Genomic DNA, 21,708 nt, shown 5'->3' with positions numbered 1-21,708 from the left:
TTGCATTATTTTTTTTGTTGCTTTTTAAAAATTTGTGGTAAGTTAGGACAATAACCAACATGTTCTTTCAGTTACAATATCTTGTTTTGAGTGTTTTATTTGCATGTTTCAGAGTATGAAAACCAATTAATATATATTTAATTGTTCTATATATAAATAAATTGCACTAATATGCGAGTAAATTGACATACGAGCTCAGTCTCGGAACGCATCAAGTTCGTAAGTTGAAGTATGACTGTACTTCAAGTTCAAAAACACTCGTAAACTACTATTCAAGTATTTTGTATTTTAACGAAGTCGAATTGATTACATGAACTCTCGCAAAGGTGGCCACACAGGCTACATTCTGGGATGCTGATGTTAAGTGAGGGCATCATGTGAGTACACAGGCTCAGCATGCGGGTCAATGTCATCTCAGCCCCCTCATAGTTTATATGCTTTGACTATTTTCAACTCAACCCAGACTATATTCTGACCGACAATGTTCCACGTTTATGGCTATTTTCAACAATCATTTTACGTTTGTTTTTTGAATCATGAAAAGAATTATAATGGCAGGCTTTTTGCTTCCTGTCATACCTTTTCAAAATGCCAGAAATTCACTCATTGTACAGATTATTAGCCAATGAGATGCAAATGTACTGCGAGCCAACACTCTTGCTGATGCTATTGGAAGCCGGCATCGGTTCCAAATAGTCACTAGAGTACCCACCTTGTTAAAGTTTTATCAGCTAGTTAAACAGTAGTTACAGGCTGGTTTACGCTATATCACCGTATGTCAGCGTTTTCCTTTCGGCGTTCATCGTCGATTATGTGAACCGAAAACTGATGGCATCGACGAAGCAACGCAGACACGTCGGGGAATTTTGCAGCTGTCAAACTTTCTCGATCTTTCGCCGAGTGTCGACGACTGCCTTTCAAATGTGAACCATTTTGGCGATAGTAATTAGTGGATAGCGTGATTTATTTATTTTCGCTTATGACCATTGCTGCGAGACTAGTATTTGATTTCAGTCACGGGAAAACAAAAAAGCTTCTTCGCAAAAATTTAAAAAGAAAAATCAGAACACTACGTTACTGATGCAAACGCGGATGGGTTTGTGATAGTGTGAACATCGTTATGATCGACCATCACTGATATAAATATTCGCATATGGATATATAAAGATACGGCGATATAAAGTGAACAAGCCTTCCTTATTCCGTAGTCTTCAAAGATGTCTGTTAACATGATGACATGCTACCTACTGGTCTGCAAAAGTGGCATAAATAGCTTTATGATCTAAGACTAGTTGAGAAAGTTATTGAAAATATCTCATAGGTTCCTTCCTTTATAACAGGTCTACTAGGATTAACGTGAGAAGAAAAGGCAAGCTGATTTGCCGTTTTTTGACATGCTGGACAGCGGTGAGTGGAAATGTGAGTCTCGCCTGTCAGTGAGATAAGAATCAAGATTCATCATTACATGTAGGAATTGAAAGAGTAAAAAGTTTACACAAATCGTTCTATTCATCTAGGAAACATCAGCGAGTTGATTATGTTATAATAAACTTTAGCGCCTTTTCACCTTTGCTATCTCTCTGTAATTACTGCCAGCAATTGGCGGCAATTTGAGTTATACAAATAAATCTTTGAGCAATATTTAGAGAGGCAAAAGTTGGAGACGAACTTCTTAACAAAAGAATGAAAATGACATTTATGAGAACCTGCTTCTGACTGTCAAGAACAGACTGTTGAAAATGCAACAAGAATGGCTGATGTTTATTAATTAACAGTGATTGCATATTGTATTCTTTCTACCAGACAGAAAAAAGACAGCTTCTAAAATCGCTAAGCTATGACAAATATAAAAGTTCTAAAAATAATCAATTTCATCAATCCGTAAAATTTAGTAACAAAGAATTAACAAGCGCTGGAAAACAAATAGCAGATAATGAAATGCAAGCCTAATCTACATATAGAATGAACTGCATTTGAAACAATGACAGCCCAACTCCGTCAACCGTGGTAAGTGACTCCTCCGATTCTGTGTTCTACGAAAGCCGGTCAGAATAAGTCAAGCGACTGGCATTGCAAGTTGCGGGCCCAAAATGCTACGCACTGACCTAAAACATATTATTAAATGATGCAAAGGAGGCTACACTTTAATAAATTCAAACCATTCTGACATATTCCATCACTTACATACCACCCTCTATTTCTCTGCATTCACCAATAGCTGATGCGGTTTGCCCTCCCTCTTCCTATACCGCGTTATAAGACAATTAATGCGACGACTGCAGAATATTCGCAGGGTGTTCACCGGTCACAGGATGTAATTAGTCACTCAGATGGCAGCGCCAACACCAACAATGTTCTTTGACCAAAAGACCAGGAATTGTTAAACAGGGATCTAGGTTACCAGGAGGCTGAGGACCTAAACACTGGCTCAGCTTTCGTCTCACAGCAGAACGTTAAAAATGAACTTACACAAAATTGTAGCAGATTTTATCGGAAAGTATATTTTTCTATCATCTGCAATTGTTTTTGTTTGAGGTGATCTGGCTGCCAGGATGTTTCAAGATTAAAATCGATAAAACTCGATCGCGGTTAAAACACTCACAAGAAGCGTAACGTTCAAAATGATGTCACTAGTTGCTATCATTGCTATAGTTGATATCAGCTATTACGTTCAAATTGCAACATTTTGGGTCTCTATTCTGTCGGCCTCTTTACAACTATAGACGTCATAATCACACTTTCGCTACATCTGAGAGTTTTAACTGCAATCAAGTTTTGTCAATTTTAATCTTGAAACATCCTGGTAGTCAGATCACCTCAAACATCAAAAACGATAGAAAAATACCGATACTTTCTAATAAAATCTAATAAAATTTTGTGTAAACTCATCATTAATGGAGGAAACGCACCAACTTAACCAACATCTCTTCATCAATCAGTCACCAATAACCGTCAAACCGATCACATGACCACATTTGGCAAATGAGTTCTACCAACAGATTTTTTAAAGTTGCTAAGCTTTTTTATTTCCTAATATCGATTACACATTTGTCTGACAAGAACAGGTGGCATTTGTAATCTAGCGTACCGCCCTGGGATCTACACACATGCGTAAATTATCGCCAATTGCATGGAGTCACGCCAAATCACAAACAATAAAGCTAAAAATATCTGTTATAATTCCTCGAGTAATTAGGTGACATGTGGTACAATGAAATAGGCAGTGAGTAAGAACGAAGAGTATTAATAGAAATAAAATGGAAATAAATGACTCTCCAAGCATGACTACAAGTTATTAAATAACATTAGTAAAAACTCCTCATGTTTAAAAACTTTCTCTTTAAGGTCTCACCTCACACTACAAATTATATATTTAGTATGTTTAGCTCTTGCTACCAAATTAACTTTTTCTACCAAGACATAACTAAATGTTCAGTAAAACCTAAGAACATTTGTACCTCAGCCTCTGTAGCCTTTGTAACTTGCAAACCTAAGTACCTAACCTTTGTGCCAAACCTCTTAAAGCCGTAACATGTGGCTCTTGGCCATACACAAATACCGCGCCGAGTCACGCAGCTCGTTATACAGAATGACTAAAAGGCAAGGCTAGAGGCATCGGTACATCGATGACATCACAGGGCATGAAATTCTACTTAAACAGTTTGTAATGACGACTACATCTTTAATGATACAAGGACAAGTGCAAAGTGCAAATGTTGTAATGGTGATATTTTGTGTTGCAAAAAATGTAATAATTTGACAGTGAAATCGAAATTAATTACAGCACTTTGTGTTCCGATTCGGCCAATAGGATGCAAGCCAACTAAAAATGTAAGCCTTTTCTCTGAACTAGAAAATGAGAAATACATTTACCAAAGACCATCATTAATCTTTATACGTTCAGTTCATTCGGTTAAGCAACTTTTCGTAACACGAACTCAGTGAGTTGACCTAGAACAAAAACGCTAGGCGCGAGTTGATAGCCACAATTTTGCAGTGTTTTTCATCTTACTTAGGGCTTATGCTTCTGAGCCCTTAAAATGAGAAACTTTATGAAATTTAAACCAAGTCTAAGTGAACTCTGCTATAATCATGAAAAACTGCTGTATGTTTCAGAAGGCTTCACAGTTACCGCAGAGTAGAAACAAATCATACAATAAGCATACAACGTAAAGCAGCAAAGCTAACAAGGCCAAGTCAGCAAATTATCGCTGACTTCATTGCTTAAAATTAGAGTTTTACGATTTCCAAAAATTGCCAGATGATTTGATTCAATATTGCAAATAGACGATTTATGATATATTAATATTATGTACACAAAATCTTGTCAACAATTTTTGTTAAGTTTTTTGTATATTTTAACTTAGAAAGAAACTGTTTGTGTTCGTGATAATTAGAAACATTTATTTCATGAGCTTATTATAAGAGTAGAAAGCCCATACTGTTTTAGTTCCAGTATCACTCCCTCCGAAAATCGTCAGGTATGAGATAAATTGCCATTACATGATTATACTGTTTATATGATTGGTGATCTCTTTAAATGGTGGCCATTTTCAAATCATCAACTCTAAAAAGCGCAACCAAACGAATAAATATCCATATCGTGATACTCTACTTAAAATGTGGACTTGTTTTAGCTATAATAATAAAATCAATTTGCCTGATTTTCATTGTAAGTTAAATAAAGATATCACACTATTACAATGCAATACCTTGTAGCTAAAATTTCATCGATTGCTGCAACATATACCTGTAAATGTAGCAAAGCCCTAATTAGTAAATACAGTTGCTTCTATGAAAAGGCTGCTAAGTACACACTAACGCACGCACACACACCCACACAACACCCAGACGTACAGTCAAACACAAGACCCATATGCTTACAATGTGTGTCTTGTGTTTGAATCAATCACAATCGTACCTCCTATATACACATACAGGCAGATACACACACACACATACATATGCATATGTGCGCACAGAAATCAATGTAAACTAACATACACAAATACCTGCTTACGCACTCACGAACTCTGCTGTGGGATTTAGACACGGTCATGGTAATTGGCGATGACCTTGTCCGCTCAAATATTTCTGAATGAACAGCAGCCAGTTTAGAATTTTACCTTTTCGCTGAGTATTGTATTTTCGCACCTTTTTAACATTGTTTTACATTCTACAGATATAGAATGCTCGCACCATGTCATGTGCACACAAACAAGTGGTTAGAAATTTGCAAGCAAACATGCTCACATACCCAAGCAAACACACATAAAAGACGCATACATCCACAACATTCCCATATGAGCACAACATATACATGTATAAACAGACGTGTACACAAACAAGCATGCACCATCTAATCATACATACATGTTCAAAAACAGCAAATTCAAACAGCAAACATTCAAATGCATTGATACACAGCGAGTGCTTTTGTTGGAAAGATGGAAACTAGTTTCAATGAGTCACATTAGCAATTTTAGTTCGAAACCAATTCATGACTCATAAAGCTTCTGATGGTGCCTTCCAGACAAATAAATTAACAGACTCAATTAGTGATCTGCCTCCGTCTGGATGACCAGAACACTCTCATAGAATCAAACAATAAGATTATCATAATTCTGTTAACATTGTAATACATAAAGGGATTTTAAAGACTTCAATCTGTAGACCGATAACACTAACGATAATAGCACTAATATGTTAATTATATTAAAGATAATAATAAAACTAATGATAATAATACAAATAATACTAATAAAGAGCAGTAGTTTTCCACTGTGTAGAGATCTGCAAGAATATTACGGAGAGTCCCGGATGTTTGAGGAAAGAGGACCTTACCGGATAGTAGTATACTACCAGACAAAGAGCTGAAAACAAGCAACCAGTTACAATAATACTAGTAATAATAATAACAACACTAATAATAATGCAAGTTGTCAAAGCACAAAGGCTAGACTTGGCGGATAAAGAGAGAAAGGAGTGCCAGATTACTGACATAACTGCAGGCGATACACCGGGTCGGGAGAAAATAAAAAAAGATGAAAAATTACAGAGAACTGGGATTTGAACTCGAATGATTTTGGGATGTATGTCCGAAGGGGATGCCCGTTGTCATTGGAGCTCTCAGGACAACAAGCTGCAAAAATATATCATATTTTGCAGAAGTAGGAACAGAAATGTCATGTGAAACAATACATAAAACGTCCATTCCAAGAACAGTACAGACCTTGAGAAAGGCTCTACAGTAAAAGAAGGCAGTTTTGGCCCTTAGATTGGGTACCGGCTCACTTACAACCAGCTTTAAAGGTCGTGATAAAAACCTATGATACATTCATGGAGGGCTTCACACTGATACCCTCTCTTTCCACCTACATTCATGAAGGGCTCCACACTGATACCCTCTCTTTCCACCTACATTCATGAAAGGTTCCACACTGATACCTTCTCATTCCGCCTACATTCATGAAGGGCACCATTCTAATACCCTCTCAATCCATTTACATTCATGAAAGGCACCATTCTGATACCCTCTCATTCCACCTACATTTGTGGAGGGCTCCGTACTGATACCCTCTCTTTACACCTACATTCATGAAGGGCTCCACACTGATACCCTCTCTTTCCACCTACATTCATGGAGGCCCCGTACTGGTACCCTCCTCTCTCACCTAGACTCCTGGTGGACGCCAGCAAGGCACCCTCGGCCTTTACCCGCAGTCAGTGGGTGTTACAAAAACCTTAACAAAGCAGCAGTGTGTATGACCTTTTCAAAATTTATTTTGCCAGTCCGACGGCCTTACCAATTCAGCCACACTAGCTTGATGTACACATTAGACGATATATGTTGCTATATTGCAGCAAATACGCTACCGCTTTCCGTCACGACATACCGTCATGAGAAGCAGTAGCTCTTATTAGTCAGCTTACTCAAATTATCCATTGGCCCTGCACCAGGATAATAACAAATGGCAGGCAACTCTCATTACCTCTCATTGTTTATAAGCTGAGTTTTATTACCCAGGTAACGCGCCAGGTAGCACAGCTAGTTTTCAAATTATAACTAATCATAGAAAACAGAGCACTAGATAAATAATAAACTAATAAACTCTTGTCCCACTCTATTTTAACGGGATCAAATGCTAGTCATATGTGACTAAGGCTTTCATGCCTGAGTTCGCGTAGATGACCCTACTTATCCGAAAGGGGTGTGGTGTTGTCACTGCCACTCGTAGTTGAACGAAGAGTACAGGAGTGGGCTGGTAACTTGACTGACCTGGTCAGACACAGAGTTGCAATTGTATTATGTAACATTTGTACACTCAGTTAGCAACAAATGTTTTAATATTGAAAAAATTTTAATCCTTGCAAGAAGTAAGCAACGATACTTGAAAAAGAGATGAAACTATTATATTCCTGAAACAATTAAAATTAAAATATGGTCTGATTAGTTTTCCAATTTCTGTTTGCAATTATTGACCAATTACCAGCTTAAAAACCTTTTGATCGTAACATAATTTTTGAGGAACGTTTCCAACCGGAGGCAACATGAATTCCTGACAGACAGTATTACAGAATAAAAGCCAGGCAGCTGTTGGCACTAGGATGGGGTTGATTAGCTGTGAGTCAGAGTTGACCAACAGCCAAAGCCAACCAGGTAGCAATACTGGTCCCTATGACCAGCGGGAGATGGATAAGTCCCCTCCCGTATGGAGTCACTCTACGTGAAATCACTTTTTAATTTGCTTGAACAAGGCGTAAAAATATTATTCAACACAATAGCCCTCATCAGGTATAAATATAAATAAATGTTTTGAAATGAAAGATTGTGAGGGAGGTTAGATAAAAAAGTGGGCGGGGTGGTATGTCAAAACTAGACGGGGTGCTACAGGGTATGTTTACAGAAGTAGCAGCATGGAGTAGAACTATCAAAAGAGATATTTCTATTCAAATACAGTCAAACCTTGATGTGCTGAGTTAATCCACAGTTATATCTGTTAATCCACAGTGATATCTGTTATTCCACAGTTATATCTGCTTTGTAAACGAAAATAATTGAATTTGGAAGCAAACATTCTTATGAAAACCTATGAAATTTTGTTCAAGCTCCCGAAAACCAACAATAAATACTTTAAATAATTACATATAGTATTCGCACACGCATCATATAAAACTATGTAAAAACTAAATGTACAAGCTTAAATTATATATAAACATTTAATTAGTATGGTAATACTCAGTAAAAGGATGCTTTTATCGTTATCTTAGAGAGACTACTGGCCTGTGTAGACTTAGCAATACATATGTTTAATTGTAGTGTCAGTGATAAGAATGCATGGAATAACTTATTATTACTTACACTAAATATACATGTAGTTTAAATTAACTTTTATCTTTTTTATTATTTTCAACTTATTATTATGTATCAACTTTTCACTTTTGCTTACAAATCTGTAGTCTTTCAATACTCTGTATGTTCAGACAAATTTAGGCTCAAATTTTACATTGCGTGTCAAGACAATGTTTGTAGAGTATATAGTAATGTAGTGTATATAGAGATAACCACAAGCTAAGTGTTACCTGTACTCAAATATAGCCAGGGAATATTTGCTGTCGATAAAATATGGATAAAAACAGTACCGATGGAAACAGCTCTAGAGGCCTTTGTTAAAATAGAGGAACTCCTCGGATGTCTTCTCGGCGATGCTAGCTTCTAACGAAGACGTCTTTATCTGAAACAGAGCCAGGAGAGGAAGGTGAAGTCACAAAGCTAATTTGACACGCAATGTCAGAAGGAAATGCTCGTAAGAATACCATGTTTTCTGGCTTTCCTAAAGGCGAACTTACACAAAATTGTAGTAGATGTTATCAGAAAGTATCGGTACTTTGCTATCATTTGGGATTGTTTTTGATGTTTGAGGTGATCTGACTGCCAGGATGTTTCAAGATTAAAATCAACAGAACTTGATAGCGGTTAAAATGCTCAGAAGAAAAAACGTGAAAAATGACATCAGTAGTTGTTATCGTTGCTAAAGTTGATATTGGCTATTGTGTTGAAGTTGTAGCGTTACGGGTCCCTATTCTGTCAGTCTCTTTGCAACTACAGACGCCATAATCGCATGTTCGCTTGATCTGAGCGTTTTTAACTGTGATCAAGTTTTGTTGATTTTACCCTTAAAACATCCTGACACTCAGATAGCCTCAAACATCAAAAACAATCACAAATAATAAAAAATACTCTTACTTTCTGATGAAATTTACTAAAATTTTGTGTAAGTTCATCTTTAACCCGCTAGCAAACAAACTGGCAGGGGAGACAACTCACAGACAACAGAGCCGGGCTTGGTATTTTTATCCAGAGAAGCCCCCTGGTTGATGACAACAACACCATGACCAATCGTAAGTGTTTTATTTTAAGAACAAGCTAGAGACCTTCCAAAGGTTCTGCGCCTCAACTACCGGCAACTAATCAAGAGCATGACAATCGTGCAGGTATATCACGTGTAGTTGGTGACCACTATTGGGAATTATGTCATACTGACATGGCAGTTCTAGGAATTTAACTATGCTGACACATTAGACAACAGGCCTCAAGTGACATTCATGCGGATAGCTGATGGGTATGTATACCCCTTTAGCAGACACACCTGGACAAGTAAACCATAATAATAACACATTATTACTAGCACCAAGGCAGTCCAGCGTGCCAGAAGAGACCGTCAGGTGTGCCGATAAAGCACAAAGATTAAGTGCCTGCACAGCTATTCCTAAATGCAGCAAAGTGGTTGGTGCAGGTGGTGGAATGTTGGTCTACCAAGCCAAAGGTTGTGAGTTCAAATCCTGTTGCATGAAATCTTTTTTCTAAGCGTGGCTTTAGACAGACAGATGGACCCAACTCATAAGATTATAGTGAAAATGTTAACAATTTATGAGTATCACTAAGTTACATTTCACACGAGATCAAATTTTGTACACTCGCGGTATACATTACAACCATCACGATGACAAGCGAATGTCTTGCACAGCGAGTCGAGTTATAACCTATCTGATTGGAGCATAAACAGGCCAAAGCTTAGGTGAACTAATATTTAATAAGGGTCATCACATCGATATGTTAGTGACTACAGAGACAAAATACTCAAGCTTTTACCTTATTACACTCCCTGTTCTCTAATAATACTTTCAATGATGCATTTTTATAACTCACAAAACTTTTGTAATCGTGAGCCTATGATTTCTGGAATATTTAGAAAATGAAAAAGCTTGCTCACTACTAGCTCAGATGGCTAGTGAAACGCATTTGAAGGAAAATATGCTAGCTACAATATTGAACATAGCCCCGAATGCCATCAAAAGCGCGTAACAATCGGGTAGCAGCTCGGATCAGCGTAAAACACCATATCGCGCTGCCAACTATTTATTCAGCTTTGCGTCTGCACCAACTGAAATTCAACTAAGATAAAAACTATTAAAAAGCGAGGCGGGTGCCCGGGGGAAGCTTAAGAACGGTGACCCAAGTTGATGAAAGGCCTCATGTACTCAGGGTTGTTAATATGGGAGATTATCTCAAATTGGAATCATTGTGTGGTCCGAGTGAAGGTGTTATATCTTAGTTAATGCTAAACCCAAGAGTTTTCTCTTGTAAAGGTTAGATGCCTCAAGGCCGGTGAAAGCTGGACTCATCATTAGCGACACAATTAATTACTACTTGTAATAAGAATTGTCTCCAGAAGCCAGCGTTAACTAGATCTTTAAAAGGGAACAAAAGAAAAAGAATAATTAATCACTATAATTGCTCCGTGTGGGATGAATCCCTACACTTTGGTTCACACCGAGTTTACGCTTTTAAATTCAGCAGCTGCTTCAATAAAAGCGATTAATAACTACGCCATATTTATGAAATTTGTATGATTGGCTCATTATGACCATAACAAGTGCAGTCATGATATCACAAATGAATGTAAGTTCAGAAAGTGAGCCTTTGTGTATGCTCAGGGCTACCGGGGCACCAGAGAATGAATGTTTACAGAAAGACCAACTGTTGGCAACTGTTTCTTACACGCTCGAGTTGATATCTGAACAGCAGCCATACAACTACAATAAAAGAGGCAGAAAAAACACTTTTAGATAATATCTATATTCAATTCTAATACTATTCACTTAGTGACAATTGTCTGACCACGATAGAGCAGAACTGAGTGCAGCTAGTATATTCGGCAAGCTTCATTTGCCTCATATTAAGGTAAATTAACACCGAGTGATCAATTATATTGCCATTCCAGGTCTAAAGGCTCACTCAACAACTGATACCTATCAGAATTGGCACTTCCATGATGACTCGAAATGGTGTCATGAGGAACTAACACGGAATATACAGAGTTCACCCTTGGTTTCTGACCACAATCCATTCCAAATGACTGTTTGACAGGTGAAGCGTTTGAATTGTAAAACAAAAAGATAAAAAACCGAGGTTGGACTGTATTATAAAAAAATTGTTGCCAAGAAATAACCCAAAGTTGAATAAGGTGTATTTAAAGATAAATTTACACACATTTCTAGTAGATTTTATCAGAAAGTATCGATATTTTTTTATCGTTTGCTAATATTTCAAAATGTTTGAGTGATCTGACTGTCAGGATGCTTTGAGATTAAAATCGACAAAACTTGATCACGGTTAAAACACTCAGAAGCTAACATACGTGTAAAATGCTGTCAAGCGAAAGTGCCATAATGACTCCTATAGTTTCGAAGAGATCGACAGTATAGAGGCGCGTAAAGCCGCAACTTGAAGACAATAGCTGATACCAACTGGTGACATCACATATTTTTCTTCTGAATGTTTTAACCGCAATGAAGTTTTGTTGATTTTAACCTAGAAACATTCTGGTAGTCAGATCACCTCAAACATCAAAAACAATCGCAAATCATAAAAAAAACACCGACTTTCTTATAAAATTTTGTGTTAATTCATCTTTAAAGGAATCTATGTCGTTTGAACTATTTTTTCTACTAGTTCATTCATTACTCATACAATACATTTTAATATATCTCTGAGAGTTTTCGCTGCCACATTTAATATGAGAAATAGTGCTGCTTGTCAGTGAGAAATATTTGTCGATACTGTTGTATGATGGGTGTGAAGGGGCCCAGGCTACATTGATGTTTGAGGTCTCACGCCAGTTGCGATTAGTACTGGTAGTTACGATAAGTTGATGACGTACCGATATTACATAGTACGGTATATAAGTTAGTGGAGGGAAGGATACAGCTTTCTATCTTCTGAACGATCTCAAGGACGTAACTTGTCTTCATATAATAGGTATTTTGAATAATTGTGACTAGATATGATATAGAAATGTTCAGTGAGGATACCATTGACAAACATTAGCATAAACAAGCACAACTTGTTGAATTCTACAGTTCTACATTGTAACACTAGTATACTGCCAGTCTAGGGCACTTTGATAGATCGTCAGGTATAATAACTAATAACTAAATGTATATGTATATTTATTCCATGATGTTACTGAGTAGTTGTGTGGAGCAGGTGGTAGCATGTTAGCTCATCATGCTTAAGGTTGTGAGTTCAAATCCCACATGATACAATCTTTTTACACAACTGTCAACTTTTACTATATGTAGTAAATACCATAGTGAAACACTTATACTTTGGTAGTCCACTGTGCTGTGAGAGATCATCAGGTGTAATAACTATACATTCAATTATTCTGTGATATCAGTGAGCAGTTGAGTGGCTTGGTCGTTAGAGTGTCAGTCTACCAAGTTGAAAGCTTAAATCCCGCATGACACAATTTTTCACCGAATTGTCAACAGAGGGTTCAAACAGATGGACAGACATAGCTTTTACTATAGTATAAAATTACTCATGATACACAGTGTCCATCGAATATAGCGAAAACACAGAAATCCATGTTTTTTAGTGACGGTTGTTGGGAGACACAGCTGAGGACTGGATTTTTAATATCAGGTGCGAAGAACACATGCGTAGCGCGATTAGCTGTATGACTTCAAAAACACCTCAACAATTCTTCGGTGCATAAACAACCGAATGAGGACATTACAGATATTTAGTTAATTGAACTCGGGGATAATAAAGCTCTGCTGGCCTGAACCTCTCTCTCAACCCATCATTATTAGCTATTAATTAGTTCCAAATTACCTTCAAATATTTCTAAGATTTATATAATAAAAAGGATAATCAGGTGAAGTCTGACCTACGGCGGAGAATAGAAGCAACGTAGAACATTAGCTCCCGCCATTTATTAGTATGTTAAAAATATTTCCACGCAAAATAATGACATAAATTCGGCTTAGGCTGTGATGATTTGCGCTTGTAACCAACGGTTACTCATGAGCAAACCTTAATTAGTGACTAGAAGGGCTAATTAGCAATTTATTTCTTATTTCGAGTTTAATAGTTTCTTGTGATCTTTCAGTAACAAGCATCGCTTGTCATATATTTTCAGTAACGCTGTATGATCTAATACATTATTGCGGTACAAAATGTCCGGCTGTGCATCATGATTTAGTCGAGATTGCAATGTTTTCTTACTGTCATCTAAGAAGTACGGAGAGGTTCAAACAAACGCGAGACCAACTTTAGCAGCTATTATCAAGCACCAATCTAATTATTCTGACAACACAGTAATATCAATTTTAAAAAAACAATTTATTTGCGGTTGGCACTAAAATTTAATGCGCAGAAAAACATCTGGTATTATTACGACGTTGTGAGGCTGGCAAGAGAGAGACCTTTAAGTAGACGACGACAGAATCGGTATAACTATAGTATATGATAAACTTTCCGTATCGTTTGATTTGGTGAGTTGAAAAAGAGTTGAAACAGAACCTGAAAGTACGTAACGATTTCCACTCCTGAAACTTTCTCTGGATTATTTTCAGATGTGTCACTAAGCATGCCTTGACAACCTCTCATAAAGTTGGGAGACAAAGTTGAGTGTCGAAGAGGAAAAAAGACTCATAAATCAGACGAGTTAGTGAACTGACAGGGGTGACATTGTTATGCAGGAGATTAATCAAATGATAAAGGATATTTGATCGTAATACAATGATAATGCATTCGTAACTCGATAGACGTATACTAATAAGTCAACTTATGGTTTTTTGGCTGAAATCAGTGTCAATATGAATCAGAAGCATTCTAATTTTGGCAGTCTCACTGCTGAAAACAACGCATTTCAAACTAATGTGATTTTAATTCAGGCGTTGATGAGAACGGTTGCTATTATGTGGGAACGATTCTTGGCTGCAACTTAACCAGCAGGCTGTTAGCTAGTGGACGCTTACAAATAAGTATGTCTGCGTTGATTTTACCAAATCGATCACTTTACATTTTTTGTGTTTGTTACGATGAAATGTTACAACTGAAGTTACATGGCAGAAATTTGCGTGAGACTCTTGAAGTTATACCGCTTTCAGAACAGTCAGAATGATGGTAGAAATGCGATTTATTACTATATATACATTATATAGTATTGTATATATATACAATATATTGTATATACTATATAGTATATATATATTGTATATATATACATACATATACTATTTACTATATATATACAGCTGCCACAAGAAATTTTAGTCCTATAAAAACGATTTAGCTTTAAAATGCTCAACTCTTGGAGCTTGGAGCTTGTTTTTTTAACTTGAATAATTTTAAACGATATACGCATATATATATACATATATATATACATATATATATATAAAAAAAGTGGAGAAATATCTCCCATTTGGAGAGAATATTGAAAAGTGCTGGCATATTAGAACAACTGTAATTCCAGTAGTTAGTAGAGGGTGCAGCAACACCTGCGCATCAAATGTGACTCACCCAAATACAACACATACAACATACAACATAAGTCAGTTGCAAAAAAGTGCGCTATCGGTAACGGCCACGATCTTGAGACGGACACTTAACCTCCCAGGTCTCTGGTAGGAGACCCGAGCTAGAGTAGACATTACCACCAACTTGGGTTAACAAGGGCAAGGAAACCATTTTTTATATATAATTTTTATATATAATTTAAGAGTGTACAAGTAGACCAGATCAATGAGGGGGAGACCTCATTTCCAAAAGAATTTTCTTAGTACCTACCAACTTTCACACGCATAATTTATCACGACGAAGCGTGAGAACTGAAGAGACGGGATGGTTGGTGTAGGAATATAAGGTTACCATCAGTAAAATGCTTAGAGCTACAGGAAACTGTGTGGCCGACTCGCCGCGCTGCCTCGACATACTGGCAGCGAAATGCGCTTGTTAAAATATACATAGGCTAAAGTGTAACAAGCAACGTGATGCTAAAAGTTACTTTGACGCACGCAATAAAATAATAGCATTGAAAGCAATCGTTTGTGGAAACTTCTGCAACAAAGAATCGTGATTTACGAAATTAAACACCTAAATGTACCAATTCAGCTAAGCAATGAATAGAATTAGGAGCCAATTTTATGCTTGAATATAGAAAAATTGATCGAATCTCAGAAACGCAAACTATTAATTTAGCATCAGAATTGTTCTTTGAAATGAGAAACAATCGTGATGAATAAATATTGGAATGTTAGCGATTATACAAATGAAATCAACTGTAAGCAGTGTTTGCTTGTGAAAGGCTAGCACGCTTTCGCCTCTATTATTCTTCACACTCGGGATAAAGGCTCGGCTGGAGTGTATGATATCAGACTCAGCATCAAAGATTCCGAATGTTAACTTGTGATTACCAATCAGTTGATATGAATGCATTCCTGAGTTATAAACAACAACAGTAATTTAAAATTCGTTTAACCAATTTTACATAGGTATTAGCATTTAAACACTGTTTATTAGACGTGTTATGGTATTTGTATATTTTGACTCGTTCAGTTGAACAGTTTGAATAAAAGTTGATGTTTTGAATACCAACTGGTTGCTTATTTAAGGGAACAGTGTGCGCCAGACTGCTCCCCGGCTAGGCTCCCCGCTGATTAGATACACTCGTATTATAATAGACGATATTTGAAAGAGCAAATAATAAAAACATCGGAACTGATTGAACATTTAAGGAGAGATAAGATCGCGAAAAGAATAGCTGCAGTGAAGGGAGTATTCTGTTGAGCAAACCTAATTACAGCTATTCACCTCTCTAGCCCGTGAATTCTTCTGATCATTCAGTTTGAGAAGAGTAAAGGTAGAGGGCTTCGCCCTAAGGCTATCGTGATTATGCTTTTCTATTGAAACTTCCACACAATTAGTGCAAATAATTTTATTTAAATAAACCATACAATGAAACATAGTGCACTAAAATCCATATAAATAATGAGATTGAAGGATTAGCAAAAGCAGGGATGTAGTCGGCTATCATAATTATCATCAGAGGGAATTATAATGGCTCTGTTTGTTTAGCGACTGTCCAGAGGCCAAAACTGCCTATCTCTCAGCACTGATCTGTTTGCAGTGGGGCATGTTCTGACTTTAACACGATCTCTTTTGTTAAACTCATCAACTCTTATTCATTAGAAACACAGATACTGCTAGCCGCAAGTTTGCTAAAACAATGCGTTGTGATAACTTGATGTTTGAAAATTTACTAATTAGCTGTATTGACAACAAAGGTGGCCAGGTGTTTGCTGACGAGGATTGTATCAGCCGAAACAGGGATATGGTCGATCTCATCGTCGATATGGTATCTACATGTATCTTATAGATGAGCTCGAACAAAACTTTTACTAGCTTTTATCAGAACGTATCAGTATTTTTCTATCATTCACGATTATTTTTGATATTTAAGGTGATCTGACTGCCAGGATGTTTCCAGATTAAGATTGACAAAACTTGATGGCGATTATAACACTCAGATCAAATAAAAGTGCTATCACGATGTCGATAGTTGCACAGAGACCGACAGAATAGAGACACGTAATGCTGCAACTTGAAAACAATAGCCAATATCAACTATAGCAATGATAGCAACTAGTGATGTCATTTGGTACATAGTGTTCTTCTGAGCATTTTAGTCGCAATCAAGTTTCATCAATTTCAATCTGAAAACATCCTGACGATCAGATCACCTCAAACATCGAAAACAATCGTAAATGAGAGAAAAATACCGATGATTTCTGATAAAATCTACCGAAATTCTGTGTAAATTCATCTTCGATTTATTGTTAAAGTGCTGATTCAATGAGACTCCGTCTTTATACAGTTCACAACTTTTTGCATGATTTATTTGTGATGATTAAAGGTGAGCGAAGTCGCTTCTCCTTTGGTGACATAAATCCCTCCGCTTTCGTAAGAAACCTCGTTGCTATTCTGAACACAATATAGCATCTAATCACCCATAAAGCAATAAACTTATATGGCTATTAGAAGAATATCAAACATATATCTAGCTATAAGTGGCCTTTTCAAAGCAAAAGTTATGCGTTTTCGTGGTAGTAACCAGTTCCAATTAGGGTTTACCTCAGCTAATCCTACGCCCGGTGTGTTCAACTTCTACTTTGAAGCTTTTAAAGGTTGTCTCAACACTCAATTAACCTGAGAATTGCAACCACTCGGGTTTGTCAAAAGCCATTTTAAATTTAAGCTGAACTAAATTGTGCAAAAAGATATTTTATAACCCTTAAGCACAATTAAACTCTTGAAATGCTTCGCTACGAGATAGTTAATTGCTCGCGTCCGAGTCAACACAGTCGGTAAACAAGTTAGAAAGTTTGTATAACGTCTGCTATGGAAAGGAAGTTCTTTAACGCAGTCTGACTCGGTAATCGGAACCGATAGCGGTGAGAGGAAGGAAAAATATCATCGTACAGCAAATCTCCATTTCCTCCATTAGTAAACACTAAGCGCAAGTCTTACATGCGTTTGTAATTGACTATAATTTTCCTGTGGCACTCCCTTGCAACGTTTCACTTTAATAAAATAGTTTGTGTGAACGGCAAAGGCCAGACGCATGGTCTGACACCGACTGACAGGTAGAAAAAGGCAGGCATTGACACCGTCTATAAATAGATGCAAGACATACAAATCAAACTTGAAAAAAAAATACATAACAGTGACAGTTGAAATGATAATGAAATAGCAGCTTATCAACCATGAACTTTACCATTTAGGTTTAAAAATGAACTTTCAAAAAGTTTTAGTTGATTTTATCAAAAATTATCAAAAATTTTCTATTATTCGCGATTATTTTTGATGTTTGAGTCGATCTGACTGACAGGATGTTTTAAGATTAAATTTGACAAAACTTGATTGTGGTTAAAATGCCCAGATCAAGCAAAAGTGTGGTTATGATATCTATAGTTGCAAAGAGACTGACAAAATAGAAACGCGTGACGCTGCCTATTGCAACGATAACAACTAGTGACGTCATTTTGCACGTATTTGTCTTCCGAATGGTTTAACTGTGATCAAGTTTTGTTGACTTTAACCTTGAAACATCTTGGCAGTCAGATAACGTCAAACATTAAAAAAATCACAACTGATAGAAAAAAACTGATATTTCCTGTTAAAATCTACTTAAATTTGGTGTATGTAAGTTTTCAACTATGGTAAAAGTGGTAGGAAAATATACAGCGAACAATTGACTACCCCATATTTGTTAATTTTAATTTTGTGTTCAGTTTGTACTGATAACTTTGCCTCAAACAGTATTTCAATTGCGAGATTTACTACAAAGCTTTCACTCCGTCAAACAGTCCAGATGGTTATTGATAAAATTAAAAATAATTTCTTCCTACAGTTTGTGGACTTTTAAACAAAAAGCCCGCGCTCATAAGGACCAAACCTAATTCCCACCTAACCAGAGCAGTAAACAGTGAAAATATCATAATGTATATCATGTATAGTAGGAAATCTGATTGTCTCCATAAACCTATGAGTGCATTGACATCAACACCTGCTCACTTCTTTATATAAAATGCTGTTCTTTGAAAAAGGCCTATATTTTCACACTTAGCCATACCAACCTAAAATGCATTATTCATTTGTGCTATGGCTTTGAACGCAGCGATTTAGTCAAGGAAACTATGCTGCACCCTCTATCAGCTTTGCTGACCTCCCTTCCTCATTCTAACTTCCTGAGTAACTTGACTTGCTCGCAGGCGCTTGTTTGGAGTAGTAGGCTGCGACCGCAGAACAGAAACTATGTAAGTTTGTTGTTGTAAAAGATTAAACGAAGTTTGTTTGATACAGCACGACAACATTGAAAAAACATTGGTGTCAGAGAAGTTAGGCTAAAAAAAGGAATGTGCAGGAAATGTGGGTAGGAAGTGCGTTGATACGCTTCAGAGATATGTAGGCCTACGCTCTTGCCGGTGCTATCATTCCACCACCCTCAACATCTCTTTTTTCCTCCCTCATTGTCATGTACTACGCGTGACAACACTACTTTAGCTATTTTAAGGATAATACTGTTGATGCAAAATATTTACACAGGCTATGCACGCGGACGTAAAGTCATGTATGCAACTTAATAGAAATTGTTTCCTCGTGATATTCAAAACTTCTATTGCGTGTCAAACCAGTTATTAAATACTAAAACATGTTTGACATAAAATGAAAAATTGTAATTTTATACAAACTGTAACCTTTTGGCTAGATTTTAGTCTACGCCAAGTTATTAACAATTGATTTTCTGCTCTTTTTTGTAATTGTATAATTAAACAGCCAGTTTTGGCTTGCTTTTGACATAGTTAACTATATTTTATGTGCGTCTGACAGTTCTAATGTTACTCATAGAGAACCGCTCATACATATGAAAAATAATTCACCGGTTGCATATTTTTCGCTACTGAGAAATACATGATTACCAACAAAAGCTTGTAATCTCAAGGGGATGATTTTAGTCCAAACTTTTACATTGTATAATAATGCAAAGGGTTATTCATGCAGTTGGCTCAGCGAATCTGTAGAGTATTCGTGTATTCATATATATGTTGTAATATCTTACACTAGATATAACTTAGATTAACTAACTTCATAATCTAACTATATTTAGTGTAGGATATAAAAATATATATACGAATAGACAGACACTTTACTACAGATTTGTTCAACAAACTGCATGAATATTTCAGTCTATGTCTATGTATAAGCCCAAAGCACACCTTAGGAAGCAGAAAACTGGGAGTCCTTATAAATCTGGATTTGTCTGCTGCTGACCCTGACATGGCTGCTGAATTACCACTGTTATTACAGCTTTGTAAACATTGTATGTTTATCTTAAATTTCTATAAGCTGGTTTTCAGATGTTTGGGTGGAGAATTGAATATCATTAAACATTAATATTATATTAATATAATTTTAATACAATATTCATATAATACTATATTATTATAATAATTATAATAATAATAATTATAATAATATTATTATATATTATTATAATAGATATTATATTAATATAATCTATTATTATATTATGTTATTATAACAGATTATTATATGACATGAACATCATAGAATAATACATGTATGATATTAATGGTGCACGAGTAGGTTTGTTGGTGCTTTGAACAAGAGAGTAGTTACTATATAAAAGTTATACACATCTAAAACAGTAAAGCGTGACAAATTATTAACAAATTCATTATTATAGTGACTATTGTCGTAACCACCTGCAATGATTTTTTTACACAACAAACTTACTAGACAAAAGTCAAGTAATCAAAATGACAAAAAAAGTTGTAAATGTCAAAAATAATCATTTTTGTTCAAGCTGGTCTATAGACAAAGTAACCTTGGAGAAGGCTGAATGTCAGTTAGTTTTGTAACAATTATATACGCCTTCTGTTGTACATTAAAACGCTAGCAAAAACAATGTCTGACAGAAAGGGCTCCTCATGTTTGAACATATTTTGAGATGCATAACTTTTCATCACAAATCTTAAGAACAAATGTTTTGAAAGTGTTTGACTCAATGTAAGCGAGCTTGGTAGAGTGTCACAATAGCTGACAAGTCTAGTAGGGTGGCTGTACTATACATATTTGGCAGTTTGTCATAATCGAAACAGTTTTACCAGTCAGATTGAACATATTTCAATTAATAAATTACTAAATTTATAGCAAAAATCATTTGAATATTGGTCATAGTTGCATTCCATAAACGAGGTGACACTTGCCTATTCATTATAATAGCCTTAGCAACAGCCATCTTCCTCACAATGGAACATGGTTAAAATTAGTGAATTTAGCTATAAAATGGCTGGTAAAAACTCATTTGTCTCAGTTACTTAATCCGCCGGGCAACATCGCTCAATCTATTACCAAAGGCTACACAAGAGGCAGTGATACTTACTCAAAATGACAACGGTGTTTGATTCTTTGAAAGCCAGGTTGCAATCCCACGCAAACCTATTATGTATAAACGCATTATATAGCATCTAACAACATATCGCCTATAGTTATGCTCTCAATATAGCTCTCAAGGATGTGGTTTAGTCAAGCAAGGATACAAGTGACAAAATGACAAATCCAGGCTTTTTGGTAGATTTACGTCAAGTCCAGTGATTTGCAAATTTTGTCACGATTCAAAATTTATTTGATAAATTCATATTGTAATAAAAGAATGCTGCGTTTTTGGCACGTCCAATCAAATGAGAGTTTTACACTTTCCTATCTTACCGCAAATGGACGGGTTTCTTTCATTTGGGACATTATTATACCGGGTTACAATTGGTGTA

At 36.2% G+C, this 21,708-nt stretch overlaps 1 protein-coding gene across 1 annotated transcript in view; it reads right to left on the bottom strand.

Annotated features, from left to right (window-relative positions):
- Positions 1-1,740: 1,740 nt before the first annotated feature.
- LOC137388935 (sideroflexin-5-like) overlaps positions 1,741-21,708 on the bottom strand; it is a 59,198-nt gene continuing 39,230 nt past the window's right edge. Inside the window, exons 10-11 of the mRNA XM_068075438.1 lie at positions 8,644-8,735; positions 1,741-2,105 (exon numbers count right to left, since the gene is read on the bottom strand). Of these exons, the coding sequence (XP_067931539.1) occupies positions 8,658-8,735 (78 nt within the window). The 3' untranslated portion in view covers positions 1,741-2,105; positions 8,644-8,657. The remainder of the gene's footprint in view (positions 2,106-8,643; positions 8,736-21,708) is intronic.

This window comes from Watersipora subatra, chromosome 2 (assembly GCF_963576615.1).
Source record: "Watersipora subatra chromosome 2, tzWatSuba1.1, whole genome shotgun sequence".
Lineage (NCBI taxonomy): Eukaryota > Metazoa > Bryozoa > Gymnolaemata > Cheilostomatida > Watersiporidae > Watersipora > Watersipora subatra.
The sequence above is the reverse complement of the archived record's forward strand: the minus strand, read 5'-3'. Positions and strand labels throughout refer to the sequence as shown.